Genomic DNA, 16057 nt, shown 5'->3' on the forward strand with positions numbered 1-16057 from the left:
GTATTTATTTAATAGTAATTACGCTTATACTTTGTCAGTATTTGCCAGCGAAGCACCGCTTTTGATACAGTTTGATAATCATGTACCCGATAGTTATGATGAAAAAAAAACACAGAATAAACAGAAGTTACAAAAAGATTATATATATCATACGTTAGAGACTTTAGGAATACAACCAAGTGATCCTGAAGGACAATATATTATGTCGGAGTATGTAGATAATGATGCACCGTTACTTTTATGTATATTAAAATGTATATCAGTTTGTACATTGAATTTTAACAAAGTTCCAAGTTTTAAAAAATCCATTATGACTAGTACCAAAGAAACACAGACAGATACTTCTCTCCGAATCAGTACGGATATAGAAAAATTAAGGTCTATTAAGAAGAAAATATTTAGACAAAAACAAATATTCGACATGCAATTGAAAGAAAAAGAAATCGGATTAAAAAATCGTGCCGTTGTTATCGAAGAACAACTTACTTCTTTGAATGAAAAATTAGAAAAAGCCCAGGTATATTATTTTCTGATTAAAAATAGCATCTTATTTGTACAGCTTTTGCACTCCACAAATTTAATATTTTTATAAATTATATTCAACCTTTCTCTCATAAATAAATGATTTGAGAAAAGGTTGAATTCAGAGTGCAAAACTATGTATCCACCTTATACGTAATGTGCTTTTTTTTAGGAATTAATGCGTATGGTTACTTTGAAAGAACAACAATTGAATGAAAAAAATCAGAAAGAGGAACAACATTTGTTTCAGAAAGAAATAGAATTGTCCTTTAAACACAACGCTTTGCTATTAGAAAGCGAAAGGTAATATTTTCCTTAAAGATGTTAGGTTTGTTTAATAATTTCTATTATAAAAGATTTGATAAGCAATAATAGAATTATTCGCAGAATACAAAAAAAACAAGACATGTATGAGAGTTATAAGCGTGATTTGGAGAAATTGCATGAAGAGCTTACTGTGACCAAAAAAGCTTTTTCTTCTAATTGCAATTTAAGAGATACGGGAATACAAACGAGTTCTAGCAACGATTTGGGAGATAAAAATAAAGATGTACAGTTTCATGGAGAAAAAAAAGAATTGGTCAAGTTGTTGCATGATCAACAATTGAAAATAGATGAATTAACTCAATACGCGATTCAATTATCGCGTAGATTCGAAGAAATACATCAATCGAGGTCTACTTTAATTGAAGATCCTATGATAACGAAAAAAGCTCTCTATACTAACACCATTGTTAGCGAAAGCAGTTCGACCGAGGATATATTGCAAGACGCTAAATTACGTTTGAAACGTTTGGAAGAAGAAAGTATAAAAGCCGATAGGTTTTATTATAATTCTATTGCTACATAATTAAATATGTTTTATACAAACACACACATACACACACGTATTTTAGATTGTATGTCCAAAAGTGTCAATGATAATTTATTTTGTACAGATAGTTGATTACACCAGCACGATGATATTGTACATTTATTGGGTTATATCGTTTATATATATATACAGTATTATTATTATTATTATTATTATTATTATTATTATTATTATATTTTCATCAAATAAGTAAAAAGATAAAAGTTTTACTATAAATTTATTTGTTTTCATTAATCTATTGGCTATAATGTTATCAGACAATTAATAAGTACCTTTATAAGTATATATTACTTTTATCGGATATCAAAGCAATCTTTCACAATTCTTTAGCGACTAACACATATCGGTACAAACTTGTGACGAACAATTGTTTGTTTCTTTTTGTTTCAGAAATGATTAAGTAGTTACAATCAAGTGCAAGAAAGCACATTGAATAATATGAATTGAATGAGAAATAGTTTATTTTATAAAAATGGACGTTAACGTAATATACAAATTATCCACTAGTTTTTTTCTTTATTATGACGAATTCTACTTTTAATTACATGCAACATCAAACGTAATATATAAAATGTTAAATCAACATTTTTTCTGTTGCCGTGCATCATCTTCGTTTGGGATCTGAACTCCTTCTAGTATATTTTTATTAAGGACAAATATTTTTACTTAAATTATTTTAATATCTTGTTTTTTTTTTTTTTGATAGTTTTTTTGATAGTTTTTTTGATAGCTTTTCTATTAATATTTTCTTCTTCTTGTATAAAAAGGATATTGTTTGTCTCTGTTTTCACGTCCTTCACGTTCATGTGTACGTTCCTTAGTATACGGAGATTTTTCCTGAAAATATATTGATGAATAAATGTCTTGTATGCCTTGTGACTTCTGCGATTAACATTGGGTACTTGATAGTATCACCTATGTTTTCTCGTCTTTGCTACTGTCTCCCGTCTCATCTTTTCAATATACTCGAAGTGGACGTCTTTATCAACTAAGGGGCCAAGTAACAAGGTTAGAAAAATAATAACAATTTTGCTTTTAATACACAAAAACTAGCCAAATGTGAACTTACTGCTTTATACATTTCTTTTTCTTAAAAAAAGAGAAACAAATAAATATCCTCTCCTTATCCCCCCCTGATATTCAAAGAATTACAAAGAATAGTATCAGAGTACAGTTCACAGATTTTTATAATGAATGAACTAATGCAAAAAAGATGAGAAAGACAGTCTTACATTATGCACTTTAATTGTGCATTATACATATTTTCTATATGTACAGGATGAGGCGCTTAACTGTTTCATCTAAATATCGCCTTTGTTTACAATTGTATTAAAAAACTTCAAAGGAACAAGTTGTATTATTATTATAGGGAGAGAATCTAATAGTAGAGAGAATTTTTTCTCAAGGTCATTTTTTTACAAGATTTGAAGATTAACTTGATTTTTTTTTAAATAAAATTATATATATTTTTTAACGCTTTGCGATAACTAGCGTTAAGACAATTTCATTAAGTTATTAATGAAGATCATTCAAAATCAAATGTGGTAGTAAAATAAACCTTTTTATATTGCAGAAAATATTTGAAATTGTGTCCATTTGCATCCAATGCAAAGCTATAATCGTATCACTGAAATACGTACATGTCTTATTATTCATTGATATGCCCTATCGTTACAGTAGCATGCAAAGGTGTAATTTTCGTAAATGTAAAATGGCTGAATATACGTACATATCTTATTTTCCGTTGATACGCCTTATCATTACAGTAACATTGGCGTAAATGGTCACAATTTTAAAAATCTTCTATATTGCAAGAAAGTTCATTTTACTACAGCATTTGATTTTGAATAACTTTCACTAATAACTTAACGAAATTAAAAAAAGTAAAAGTGAAAGTAAAAAATGACCTTGAGAAAAAATTCTTTCAACCATTAGATTCCCTCTCTGCAATAGTGCAACTTTTCCTATAAAGTTTTTTAATACAATTGTAAAAAAGAATTAAAACAGAAGCCATCCAAACTTATAAGTAATATTCATGCTAACTTTGACTAGAGTTAAATTACATAAATAATAATTGAATGGGTGTTTATAGAAGAAGAGCTCATGTTTAATTCTGTTATTGCCTATGTTAAAAATTTGCAGTATGCCCTTTTTCCAAACACCCATTCAATTTATCGTTACTCATTGATATTAATAAAAATTTTAATACAAGAACTTTTTCAAATTTCTATTATTAAATCTTTTGGTCAATTCAGTATCTAAATTATTAAATTATCTTTAATGGATATTACGTTTAATATTGTAAATAACTTCTATAATGAATTTTAAGTATACAAATTATATCTTCAAGATATAGAAGAAATGTTACATAAAGGCTGATTATGAGTAGAATTAAATTTTTCCTTCAAATTTATTTTTTGATTATTAAGTCAATTTAAAAAAAAAATAAAAAAAATTGTGCTCTCTATTTAAATTATTATTTATATAATTTAATATATTCTTCTTGTGTAAAGCATTAATCCTTTGACTACAGAGTCAATAATAATTTGTCTGTACCTTGTATCACAGATATATATTAATAATAATATAACATTTTACTTACTTTGCTATAATGATGTTTTTCTCTGTGTTCCGTTACGTCTCCATTTTGATGTACTCCTTTGGCTATAACATATTAATAAAAATATATATATTATCATATGAATGTATTTATATACGAGAGAATAAAATTATATACAAACCTCTTTCATCATCTTTTCTTCGTTTTTGTTCAGTCTGCACCAAAGATTCCTCAGCTCGATCCTAAATCAAACATTAATTAGAATTAACGATTGAGATCGTAATATGCGAATCGAAAATAGAAATTGTATTTTAATTTCTTACCCTTTTTCGTCCTAACTTTTTTTCTCTGCGAAGTTCTTTTTGCTCGTCGCGTACTTTAGTTTTGCTAGAACGTTCCTTTTTTTCAAGAGTGCCTTCTGTTCTCCTACCTTCCTGCTAAAAATATACGTATTTATTTATTATTTAATAATGTTTGAGAGATATAATTATAGTTTTTTTTTTATTTATTTCTTACCTTTGGAGTACTTTCAAGTTTTCTTCTTTTGGCTTCTGAAACTAATAATTCAAGTGTTTTGTATTAAATGAAATGGTTCACTAATAAAAAGTTGAATATTTATTTTTAAACTCGACAGAATTAATATGAATTATTAACATTAATTTTGATTGCACAAACCTCTTTCGGTACCATCCGGTGTTGGTCCTGAACTGGCACTACTATTTGACACACTAGAAAGATCTCTGTCTAAATTATCCACGCCACCACTATAATAATGTTCTTCCTATAATCAGAGTTATATTAGTAACAAAAAAGTCATCATAAATTTATAAAAATCTATAAAAATAATTACATTATATCAGCACAATACATATGTGTTTGTATAATACATTATAATAAATTATTTACCTTGTAATATTTGCGATCTTTTTTGTCAATGGTATCGTCTTCTTTAGATTCCTCCTTTTTGATGTGTTTTTCTTTAACATCTGCAACATCTTTACATTCTTCTTTTTTCCGAAGTTTTTCTGAACTTTCGCTGCTAGAAATGAAGTGCGATGGTATGAAGAAAAAGGTAATAAAAATGTGTAGATTTTGATGATAAGCAAAGCAGTGAATTTAGTCTGTGTCATGAGGCTAAAGCAGTTACAATGTAACTTTCTTTAAAATATTTTACTGGTCCTACAGTTTAAGTAGGACCAGTGATATTCAATCAAATTAATCACTGATATAAATTTACTTAATATATAAATGTAAGTCATGACTTTTAATGACTGAATAAAAAATAGGTAACTTACTGATGCGCTTGATTTACTGCACTACGTTTTTCTCTTTGCTCTTTGTTTTCTTTTTCTGTTCTGGTATCGCCATTACTTATCTCTTTACTAATTCCATTACTAACTTTTTCTACTGTTTCATTGTTTGATGCATCCTGTGTTTTTCCCGCCTGTTTAGAGAAAATTTTTTGCAAGATAAAGAATAAATTAATACTAAAAAGAACAAATGAAAAAGAAAATATTATCGATAATCATAATTACTAGCTGACCTTATCGCCAACATGATGAAAATCTGATTCACGTATCATACAAGAATTTCTAGCTCTTAATTGGCCGCTATAAGATATTGCTAGGATATGTAAATCTTGACGTTGGCCACGTTCCTCTTCTTTAACTTTATCAACCTTACGTTCTAATATTTGTGAAAGTTTTGATAATACAGGAAAATGTGGTAATATTTTAATTAATATTATTAAAGAATTTCTTATTTGCACGTAATCCTTTGAATCTAAACAAACTACAATTGCCTAATAATTGTAAAAATATTTTAATTAATAACAGATAATTCAAAATATAGTTTTAACGATAATTAATATCTATAAGAAATACCTTTGTAATTTTATAATGCCATTTATGACATACGTGTCTATAATTTTCAAAACCGACCATGTCATTTGCTTCTGAAAATTGATTGCTTACACGAAATTTAGTAACAAATCCCGGATAGTTACTACATTCCTATAACGAAAAAATGTATAAATAATGTTATAAGTTAAACAATGTTAAACTCCTTGCACTATGATTTAATTTGCAGTACAAAGGTCAGTACAAAAAATCGTGCAAAGGGTTAAATGTACAGTATATTATACCTTGTCGAAGATTGCTCTTTCTGAATGCCACCTCATCACTGTCTCCAACATGGCACATAAAAATCTGCCATAACGATTTGCTTCGTTTTCTGTACACGAAGTGACTGAATATGTGATATCACAGAAAAGCTGAAAAAAAAAAATAAAATAACATTTATCAAAATAATATTAGCGAAACTGTATGTACATTTAATTACTCTTAAACTTTTACTTACTCTATCATAGCAAAGGAGTGTTGAAAAATTAGCCGTCTTTAATGAATGAATAGTATGAACAAATTTTGCACAGTACATAGCATCTACAGTTGTAAATGTACATCTAGGGAATAAACACAATTGCAAAAACTGCGTTATTGTTTCATTTTTTGCAGATTTTGCACTTCGAGATAAAAACCAGGAATCTTTCTCTTGTCTAATAAAATATAACGAATGTATTAATAAGATACATATTATAACATGTTCATGTATAAATCAATAATTCATAATATGATTAAATATATATTTCTATCTATTATTTTGAATTTTAATTTATATTACCTGAGATAAGCAAATACTTTTTCAACGTGCTCTTCTTGCTTCCTTCTTTCATCTTGTAGTTTTTCTATTAAAGTGGTGTATCTTTCCTGTTCTTTCTTTCCCTTGCTAGCATTCTATTTATAGTCAAAAGATATAATATTAATTATTAGTTTTTATAAAGAAAATATTGTAAGATTATGAATATTATATGTACAAACCATATCTTTGGAATCTGCAGCTTGAATAGCAAGTTGCTTTAATTTATTTATTTCTCTTTGATAACTTTCAACAGGAACGTACAGATCATACATAGATAATGACCAAAATGTAACTAAAAATTGTGGTGAAATATCTTCCCATACTTTTAATGGATGTAATGGTCTAACCGATTGAGCAACTGGTGCCATTACAGCTTGTGCAGCTTCTGCGTACTTAGCCTGTTTTACAGCACTAGACATTTTCTTGTAATTTGGATCAGCTTTACGAAGAGCGTCATATTTGATCTTAAGATGCACAAATATAAAATATACATTTTATGTTATTTACAATTACTGTTACGTATAAGTGGAATCTATTACATTTATTGCTTCAATAATCAATGTATTAAGTAAAATATTGAATAAAATGTTCTTACATTAATGGCATGTGCAAACATTGGTCGTGCAAGAAAAAATGCAACATCTGCGTGTATATGATTGTCCTGTAGCATAGAATGTATAGATGGTAATCTTTCCACATATTCATCTACTGTCATTGTAGAACCCAAAAATGTACCGAATTGTACTAATGTATCCTGACATTGATCATATAACTTTCCTATATATAATAATATTTAAAGACAATATTGTTAATTATTATCGTTTAAACATATGTCTTGCTTGACTGAAGTATTATTACGTACCAACAAGTTTCAGATGAGATTTATCTGTTTCTCTGTATACAACACAATGTTTTTGTTGTGCCATTAATAAACAGAGAGCTACAGCTAGATCATGTTCGGCAAGTGCTTCTTTCAAACGTTGCGATGATTTCTTCGTATTACGAACCTGGCTAAAATATCCGGCCTGAAATATAATATTAAATAAAAAAATATATAACATGGGGGGGGGGGAGAAAGAGAGAATTAGTTTATTAATTTATTATTTTTTTAATCAAATATATTACCTCATTTTTCAATAAATCTCCTCCAGCCATGGCATCTAATTGATCAGCAGTCATTTCTTCGGCAGCTTCAATGCCTGCCATCTTTTGTACTATTTCTTTTAATATCAATAAATCTAAACTGAAAGTAATATTTATATTTGTAAAATAAAATGTTCTCATATATAGTTATAAATATTTGTTAAAAGGTATCTTCGTTTAAGAAGAACATTTAAACTACCTCTTTTGTGCTTTAAGTTGATTCGCTACATACTGCAATAAACCTGTAAGTTCTATATTATATTTTTTAAAAATAGCACCACAAAATGATGCAAGAGATTGTAACCATAAAGATATACTGGTTCCATCATGTTTGAATCTATCTCTATCGGCCCCTGCTAATGCTTCCACAAGACAATATCCAAGTACATCATAAGAAATGTTTGTTAAATATTTTAATGAGTCTACAACTGGTCCTGTAAATGTCCCATTTTGTAATAAAAAATGTTCTCTTTTAAGTTTGTTTTATAATAAATAATATCATATTCTGCTATCAATAAATATATTTACCTATGAGATTATCATATAATTGAATCTGTATAAGAACATAATCAAACAATACCCCAGGAGAAGAATGAGTTAGTTTGCCAATCGATCTTCCAACAGGTTTAATTGTTTCTTTGCTGACCCTTTTCATAATTGATTTAATTTTTTTCTGAGCATCTGCTCGTTTTCTGAGTAGAGCCGCGTGTTGAAGAGGAGTGTCATTTTTCCATCTTGCATACAAACAATAACGATTTTGATATGGATAGTATTTTAAAATATTCCATAATTCTTCAGCTACGCAACAATTACAATCCATGAAAGATAATGATGGTAACAAGGCTACGTCAAGTATTGTTAATACATCATAATAAAGGGTACTGTTCTTGTCAACTGGTAGCTTGTTTGTATCTAATGGACACTGTTTGATAGCAGCATGACACAATCTCATAACTTTATATAATAAAATAGGATCATGATGTAAGTTAGGACCAAGAACTATTAACATAGGTAGTAATTGATCATGTATCTCTTCTAAACTACATATTGGTTTTGGTGCGAGAGCATTTTTTAATGGAGGGACTTTTCGACCTTGTAATTTAGGTGATATTATGCAATATCTGAAATATAGATAAATGCATCGTGACGATTAGCAAATAATTAAATTTTCAGTATACATTTTGCAAATTGTAAATATTATTAAATAATTATCTAAGCAGCTTACTTTCGATAGACAGGCTCAATAAGAGATTGAATCATCCTGCATAGTGCTAATGCGATAGGACGTTGATCTGTAAAGCAATGTTCCGGTAATCGACTAAAAAGAGCTTGTGTTACTTCCCAAGCTCCTATTTCTAATAGTGCTTCGCATAAACCAAATTTTTGGTTACTTGCATATTTAGCCTATTAGATATATAACAATGAAATTGTGTAAATGAATGAATAATATTATAAGGGTGTTCTTAATAATGATTTTAAAATACCTGTGGATTTTCTTTCTCTTCTGGTACTTCTTCTTTATCTTTAGTTGAAATGACACTTAACTTACGAACGTATTCTTTAGCCTGCTTCAATGCTTGTTCGTATTCTTTAGTAATGGTTTCATCATCTGGTACGAGCCAAGGAAGCATATCATCCAATTGTATTACAGAATGTTGTAACATCAGTGCAGTGAGCTTTTGTAGGGAAAACGGAGTTGCATTGATAGTAGAGCTGTATTTAAATCCTAAAACTTCACAAAGTACTTGCTGGTCGCTCATATACGAACGAATTAAAGGTATAAAAAATGCATCAGCTTCTGATCGATTTTCAAAGGTCTCTAATAAAATGTCAAGTACACGATTAGGATCAAGGTTGAAATATCCTGAAATAAAGATATTTGAATTTTCAGCTGTGTATTTTTTCTTTAAATAAAAATATTAATTTTTTCTATCAGATTATTTTTTTACTGCCAAATCATTACGTAAAAAATAGTCGTACCAATTAATGATTTTACTATTTCTAAAGTTGACGCCACTTCACTTTCTGGACGTTCTTGATTCAATTCTACAATAAGTTTGGAATAACCTTCACTTTCTTCTCTGAATAAATTAAATTTTCGTTGTTTGTAGCTGAAATATGAAATGAAAAATAAAAAAAAATAGTACTTTTGTTATAGATCCATATATGGTTAATATGTTATTTGAAAAAATAAACAAAATTATTCTAATATAATATATATTATATTAGCCATATCTACGTACTATAATTTCGTTTTCACTTTAATAAATTTTGTTTGAAAACTTCGGTTTTTTAATGTTCCTACATCTTGCAATGTTTCAATTTCTAACCGTTCTTTTATTATTCTATCCGTTAATACCTGAAAGATGAATAATATCTTTTTAGCAATTTCAATTGCTTTCAACGATGAAAATTAATTTAGTCATATTACGGTACCTTCTCCGATTCTTTTACAATGTAATAAAAGTTATTTCTATCTTCGGTGTGAACTTCTGCATCAATTAAGGTAAATATATCAACTATTGCTGATGGTATCGCCCAATCAATATTCTGAAAATATATCATGCAACCTATTATCATCGCTTGTTATCTTGCGATGACCGACATTATAAAACATGAAAATACAACTTACAGTAACTTCGCTTAATGTTGCAATAACATTATCCTTTTTTATGTTTCCACGGATTCCATTTGAAATCAATTCGTATAATCCCCGTCTCCATTCTGTAAACATCAAATGAAAGAATGATATTAATTCTTTTGTTCCAACTTATCTACATACATAACAATAAATTAAAATAATATACTACAAACGAATGTAAATACAAATTGAGACCATAGTAAAAGCATTGACGTTATATTGAGTAAAAATAATTATTGTAGAGTAATAATCAATGATTCATGCAATAATTATATAATTTAAATGAATAATAAGGCATATGTATAGCCATAAAAAAAGAATAGGAGAAAAAAAAGAAAAAAGAAGAAATTAGTTAAAAATGCTATGCTGGTAAGAGAATGTTTTCCAGATGTAGTAAAGGTTTGTTATATAGCCTATTTAAAATGCACGAGAGGGGTAAACGTAAAACAACTTACCAGCTGCGTTGCCTTCCTTAAATAAGTGCTTGATTAGCTTGAGGCTGCAAACAGTTGTTAATTGACAATTAACTCTTCAGAAGAGCGAGAAACAGGAGAGATAAGTTGCAACCATCAATTCTCGGATAGGACCGAGAGTATCAATTCAATATTAATCAGGCGCGCTTTTGGCGCAACATCGTTTTAACCACTTACAAGTCATTTTTTCCATGCTTATCCCAAGTTTTCCATATCTCAGAATTCCAAACTTTACCGGCCATTCCAATTTTAATCAAAGTGCTTTAAAATTAAAAACAAACGTATCGACATCACAGGTTAACAGATCCCATAAACCATTACTGCAAGCGTCTAGCAACTTAATCACGATATCTGATCGTAAGCTCGTGTCCGTAAAATGAACCCAAACTTCCGACTCGATTGGTATGAGAGTACCTGATCGAGATTCAAACGACCAATCAGAGAGAATTTTATATATACATAGTTATTTGGCCACTAATGAAAATCAACCATATGCTCGATCATGAAATAAAAATGAAAAAAAGTAATAATTAAAAATGAGAAAAAATAATCACATGTCGTAACTGTAATGATCCTGTTATGACGAACTCTTTACGCTTTCTTTGATTTCAATAAATTCTTATTTAAAATTTATACTTTTTATTTCGTTCGTATATATATAATAGTCAAATATATTATTATTTAATTACTTGCAATATTTTTGTGATATTTTTTTTATTTTTATTTTCTAATATTTTTTTTTAAGAAGTAATTTGTGGCGGTTAGTTTCCGATCAATGCTGCCAACTGGCGGCAGCCGACGTGAACGACCGTTTCGGCCAAGACCCGACTTCCGAGCGCTCGCAACGCGACTTCCGCTTGACGCTACCATCGCCAACGATGCCAAATCTCGGCATTTCTCCCGCTAACAACACAAAGAACGCATGAACTTATCGACTCTCTTCTTCTGCTTATATTTGTTTTACTATTAAGTTTAGGTTCTGCTTTTAAGGTTTTATTATTTTTAGAGATAATTTAAATACTAATATAAAAAATAAATGTTTATTTTTTACAATATTATTTAATATAATGATTAAGGTATATAAGATTTTGTTGCTGATTATTTTGTTGTCGAATATTACTAAAGGGTGATAGTGTTTGTGGCATTGCACTTGTTGCGGCACTTTGATTTGAAGTACTTGTTAGTTGTTATTGACTTGGTTGCTGTTGTTGTGTGGTACACTTTACGGTTACTACTGCTGCTGTATTACTTGAACTTGAGTAAGCCTAACTTTCATAGTATCAGAAAATTGATGTTGATTTTGTACAGGTGAACTGTTTGGTAAACTGGAAATGTCATTAGAAGTTAGAAATTGACTAGTCGTTGTCGTTAAATTAGCTTGTGACATTTGTGGCTGACCAAATGAACTAAGACTAGACTTGGATTAGATGTTGACTGTCCATTTGGACTGGGAGCAGAAGGACCAACAAGTATTTGTTATTGCTGCTGTTGTGCAACTTGCAATTGTTGTTGTTGATGCTCTTTTCTTTCCTATCATTTCCCTCATCTAAAATTACTTATCTGTATTACAAATTTTTTCCGACAGTAAGTGATAATACTCCGCCTTAGAATTGGCATTCTTAAAGATATCACCTTCCACATTTTGAGCATAAGCAACTACATATTTCGTCTGTTTATGAGTCTCTGTAGAATCCGAAGTTTGGAATATTCCTTGCACTAATTTGCGAAGTAGGTGATTTCTGAGATCAGGCGTTAAAGTTTGGTGCCACAATTTAGATTCTGTTACAGGTATAGCAGTTACTTGTTCTAGTTTAAGATCAGCTGGTAGTTTTGAACTAGAAAGTTTATTTTCTTTCAACACACCAGACTGTCCTGGTTCATTGGAACTACCAAGTGGTAGCTGCATGTTAACAGATTGCTGTGTATTCTCAGCTGTTGTTGCTGCTGTAGACATTAGATCACTCGTTGAAGCAATCTGATTACCAGCTACGCCAACAGTGTTAGCATCTGAGTATAATGGTAAGAATACGTTTGGGGCTATTAATTATTGGCCAGCACTAACAACAGATTGCCTAGTGGAGCTAAAAAATAAAATAAATAAATAGAATATTATTTCTTTTTTCATATAATTATAAAGTATAAATTAAATGATGGTTAGATAATTTTTTTTCGTTTAAATATTATTCGGATATGGATATCTTTAAGATTTACATCCCTCGTGAGTTTTCAGAAGCGGTTATCTTCTCGTGGTTAGACCCGGGTAATGATATTTTACTTTCCATGTAATGGAATGTATGTCATACATTCCATGGAAAGTAAAATACAGCCGAAGACTGCTTGCCGTAAACATTGTAAAGATAATTAATTTCTTTTAACTTTCTAATTAATATCATATATTTTTTTATTCCTCTAATTGTTTCTTGCTCTTTCATGCATATGTCTAGATTACTAACCTATACTATACTATAACTTACATTAATCCAATAGTGAAAGGATTAGAACATAACAAGCTTATACATACCGATATGATAGAAGTTTAGTGGGACACGAGAGTGCGATTAGAAGAATCGTATAACTAGAAATCTTTAAGATCGCTGTGTGTTATAATATAGCCGGTAGAAGAAGAGAGTCGATAAGATCGTGCATTTCTGTGTGTTGTTGGCGGGAAAAAACGGCGAAATTTGGCATCGCTGGCGGTGGTAGCGCCGAAAAGAATTCGCGCTGCGAGACGAGCCGTGACAGCGATGTCATCACTTGGAAGTTGGGTCGTGACCGAAATGATTGTTCTCGTCGGCTGCCGTCAGGTGGCAGCGTTGATCGGAGACCAATTTCCACAAATTGTTTCCTAGTCAAAAGTATAATAGAAAATATTAGAATACTCGAGTCAAATCAATAAGTCAAATTCATAGTTGAATAATAATAATAGCTTTTTGAAATAAAATATCGTACTATTTGATCATTATTAAATGAAAATATCTATTGGCGATCCTGACTGTTGCGATTAGAGCGACATCTATATTAACAAACAATGTTGTATGCTTGCGATTCGCGCTTTAATGATGTGGCGGTAGCAGTACGTGCGCATAGTACCTGATGATAATGCTTAAGAATATTATCATGACCATCGTTAATTATAAAACAATGAAGTATTTGTTATATATTTTTTTAGTTATTTATTTTAATTTTCATTTTGCGCAAGCGGAAAATAATCAACGTTATGATGACAAATTGCAAATTACAGCAACTTCAATGGTAGATATAAGCTCTCTCAATGAAAGATGACTTTAATTAGTCTAATATTGTTAATAATAATGAATAATTGTAGAAAATGGATGACTTAACATCAACACAACCTCAAGCCTCGCTTGGGCTTCTACATGCCTTTGTAGCTTCCCTATCAGTCATTGTTGTTTCCGAATTAGGAGATAAAACATTTTTCATTGCTGCTATTATGGCAATGAAGCATCCTAGGTTGACCGTTTTTATAGGAGCTATTAGCGCTCTTGCTCTTATGACTTTACTTTCAGGTATCATTTCTTGTAAAAAATATTCTTATTTATCTTTTTATATACCATGTAAACTTTAATTACAATCTTATTCATAAATTTAATGCCAATGAATATCCTTTCGCAGTAACATGCTTATAGTTTGATTATTTTCAGTAATATTTGGATACGCAGCAACCATAATACCACGTGTATACACATATTATATTTCAACCTTACTTTTTGCTTTATTCGGATTAAAAATGCTAAGGGATGGATATTATATGTCACCAACAGGAGCGCAAGAAGAACTTGAGGAAGTTCAATCTGATTTACGTAAACGAGAAGATGAGGTATTAAAATGTTTTCATTTTTGTATTAATATACTTTTTAGAAATATTGTTTCTTAAAGATTATTAACGATAAAAATTTATATTCTTATTTTTAATAACTATTATTATCCCTATTAGTATGAAAAAGATAAATCAACTACTTTAGTCCAGGATCCAGAAAGTGGTATTATAAGAAAAACTGTTAAGCGTTCAGCACTGATGTTACTTTCTCGAATATTTTTACAAGCATTTACTCTCACCTTTTTGGCTGAATGGGGTGATCGTTCACAGCTAACGACAATCATACTTGCAGCAAGAGAGGTATTTTATAATATAAATATAAACTATTAAGGAAGTTTTTATAATTATGCGATAATTCTATAAATTATTTTATATTAAATAGATAATAATAAGTCATATTTTTGTTAGGATGTTTATGGAGTCGTGTTTGGTGGAATTCTTGGTCATTCATTTTGTACAGGCTTAGCTGTATTAGGTGGACGTATAATTGCACAAAAAATTTCTGTGCGAACAGGTACAATTTTGTTCATTATTTCATTGCATGTTATATTTTTAAATCCTTCTAACATAATAATAATAACTATTATGGTATTAAATATTAACCACAAGCTTTGAAAACAATGTAGTTTTATTTTATAAATTTAATATTTGCTAACATATAATTTTTATTTTTTGAATTACTAAGATTTTTCCTAAACATGAGTCTAATTAAAAATATTTTCATGTGTGTTTGTATATAGTGACCATTATTGGAGGATTGGTATTCCTACTGTTTGCCCTAACAGCACTGTTTATCAACCCGACAGAAACTACATGAACAAATTTATAGTATTACTCAATCCGATGGGATTAATTAAACTCTTTGTGCTATAATGTGTGAATATGTATTATATACTTACATAATGTTTACAAATCATAGTATTATAAATACTTGAAATTTGGTGCGCTGTACCATAAATGTATCATAAAAACTTTGTATTTTTAAATAGGTCATAGTAGGAATGTATTTATATCAAAAATATTTTTCACACAATACAAATATGCATTGTGCGTAGAAATAATTAATGCTATTTTAATTGTATATCTGTAAAGAGTAATGTTTATAATATGAAGATCGTGATAATATTTTGTATTCATACTGCGGCACTCGAACTAGTATACAAATTTTTTATATTAAATGATTTATGAAAATAATTGTCCGAGCGTACTATGAAATTTGAATTTTATTTTACAATATTTTTTTATTAAACTTATAATTCGTAGTACATCAAAGCATATAATAAAAGATTTTTTACAAAATAATAGACAG

At 29.4% G+C, this 16057-nt stretch overlaps 4 protein-coding genes across 13 annotated transcripts in view; 2 read left to right on the top strand and 2 right to left on the bottom strand.

The window, feature by feature from the left end:
• Positions 1–1492, top strand: part of LOC122517182 (spindle pole body component 110-like) — a 3138-nt gene extending 1646 nt beyond the window's left edge. For all 3 annotated transcript variants that reach the window (XM_043635623.1, XM_043635607.1, XM_043635614.1), the window contains 3 exons: positions 1–517; positions 695–825; positions 910–1492. The exon at positions 1–517 is cut by the window's left edge and continues 150 nt beyond it. In XM_043635623.1, the coding sequence (XP_043491558.1) occupies positions 1–517; positions 695–825; positions 910–1372 (1111 nt within the window). In that variant the 3' untranslated portion in view covers positions 1373–1492. The remainder of the gene's footprint in view (positions 518–694; positions 826–909) is intronic.
• A 400-nt stretch (positions 1493–1892) lies between these two features.
• LOC122517134 (THO complex subunit 2) lies at positions 1893–11532 on the bottom strand. 8 transcript variants are annotated; one of them, XM_043635582.1, is made up of 28 exons: positions 11088–11532; positions 10893–10936; positions 10429–10520; positions 10233–10346; positions 10040–10155; positions 9777–9907; positions 9281–9660; positions 9022–9200; positions 8325–8917; positions 7996–8230; positions 7779–7896; positions 7516–7678; positions 7249–7430; positions 6833–7117; positions 6636–6748; positions 6315–6510; positions 6100–6228; positions 5840–5968; positions 5500–5757; positions 5252–5400; positions 4863–4992; positions 4632–4737; positions 4473–4513; positions 4280–4390; positions 4138–4198; positions 3999–4060; positions 2169–2233; positions 1893–2031 (listed from the first exon to the last, which is right to left on the bottom strand). In XM_043635582.1, exons 1-28 carry the CDS (start codon positions 11150–11152, stop codon positions 2001–2003), a joined length of 4278 nt encoding a protein of 1425 aa, XP_043491517.1. In that variant the 5' UTR covers positions 11153–11532; the 3' UTR covers positions 1893–2000. The 8 variants fall into 8 exon arrangements, with proteins under 8 accessions (XP_043491517.1, XP_043491511.1, XP_043491494.1 ...); XM_043635576.1 differs by having other exon boundaries at positions 4280–4393; positions 11088–11531; XM_043635559.1 differs by having other exon boundaries at positions 4863–4995; positions 11088–11531.
• Positions 11533–11936: 404 nt separating this feature from the next.
• On the bottom strand, positions 11937–13655 carry LOC122517207 (histone acetyltransferase p300-like). Its single transcript, XM_043635647.1, has 2 exons — positions 13432–13655; positions 11937–12991 (listed from the first exon to the last, which is right to left on the bottom strand). Exon 2 carries the CDS (start codon positions 12862–12864, stop codon positions 12463–12465), a length of 402 nt encoding a protein of 133 aa, XP_043491582.1. The 5' UTR covers positions 12865–12991; positions 13432–13655; the 3' UTR covers positions 11937–12462.
• Positions 13656–13921: 266 nt separating this feature from the next.
• On the top strand, positions 13922–15955 carry LOC122517197 (transmembrane protein 165). Its single transcript, XM_043635637.1, has 6 exons — positions 13922–14162; positions 14236–14437; positions 14573–14748; positions 14866–15048; positions 15157–15262; positions 15489–15955. The coding sequence occupies exons 1-6, from the start codon at positions 14004–14006 to the stop codon at positions 15563–15565; spliced, it is 903 nt and encodes a 300-aa protein (XP_043491572.1). The 5' UTR covers positions 13922–14003; the 3' UTR covers positions 15566–15955.
• Positions 15956–16057: the final 102 nt, after the last annotated feature.

This window comes from Polistes fuscatus, unplaced genomic scaffold, assembly GCF_010416935.1.
Source record: "Polistes fuscatus isolate 324 unplaced genomic scaffold, CU_Pfus_HIC Scaffold1, whole genome shotgun sequence".
In the NCBI taxonomy this organism is placed as follows: Eukaryota; Metazoa; Arthropoda; class Insecta; order Hymenoptera; family Vespidae; genus Polistes; species Polistes fuscatus.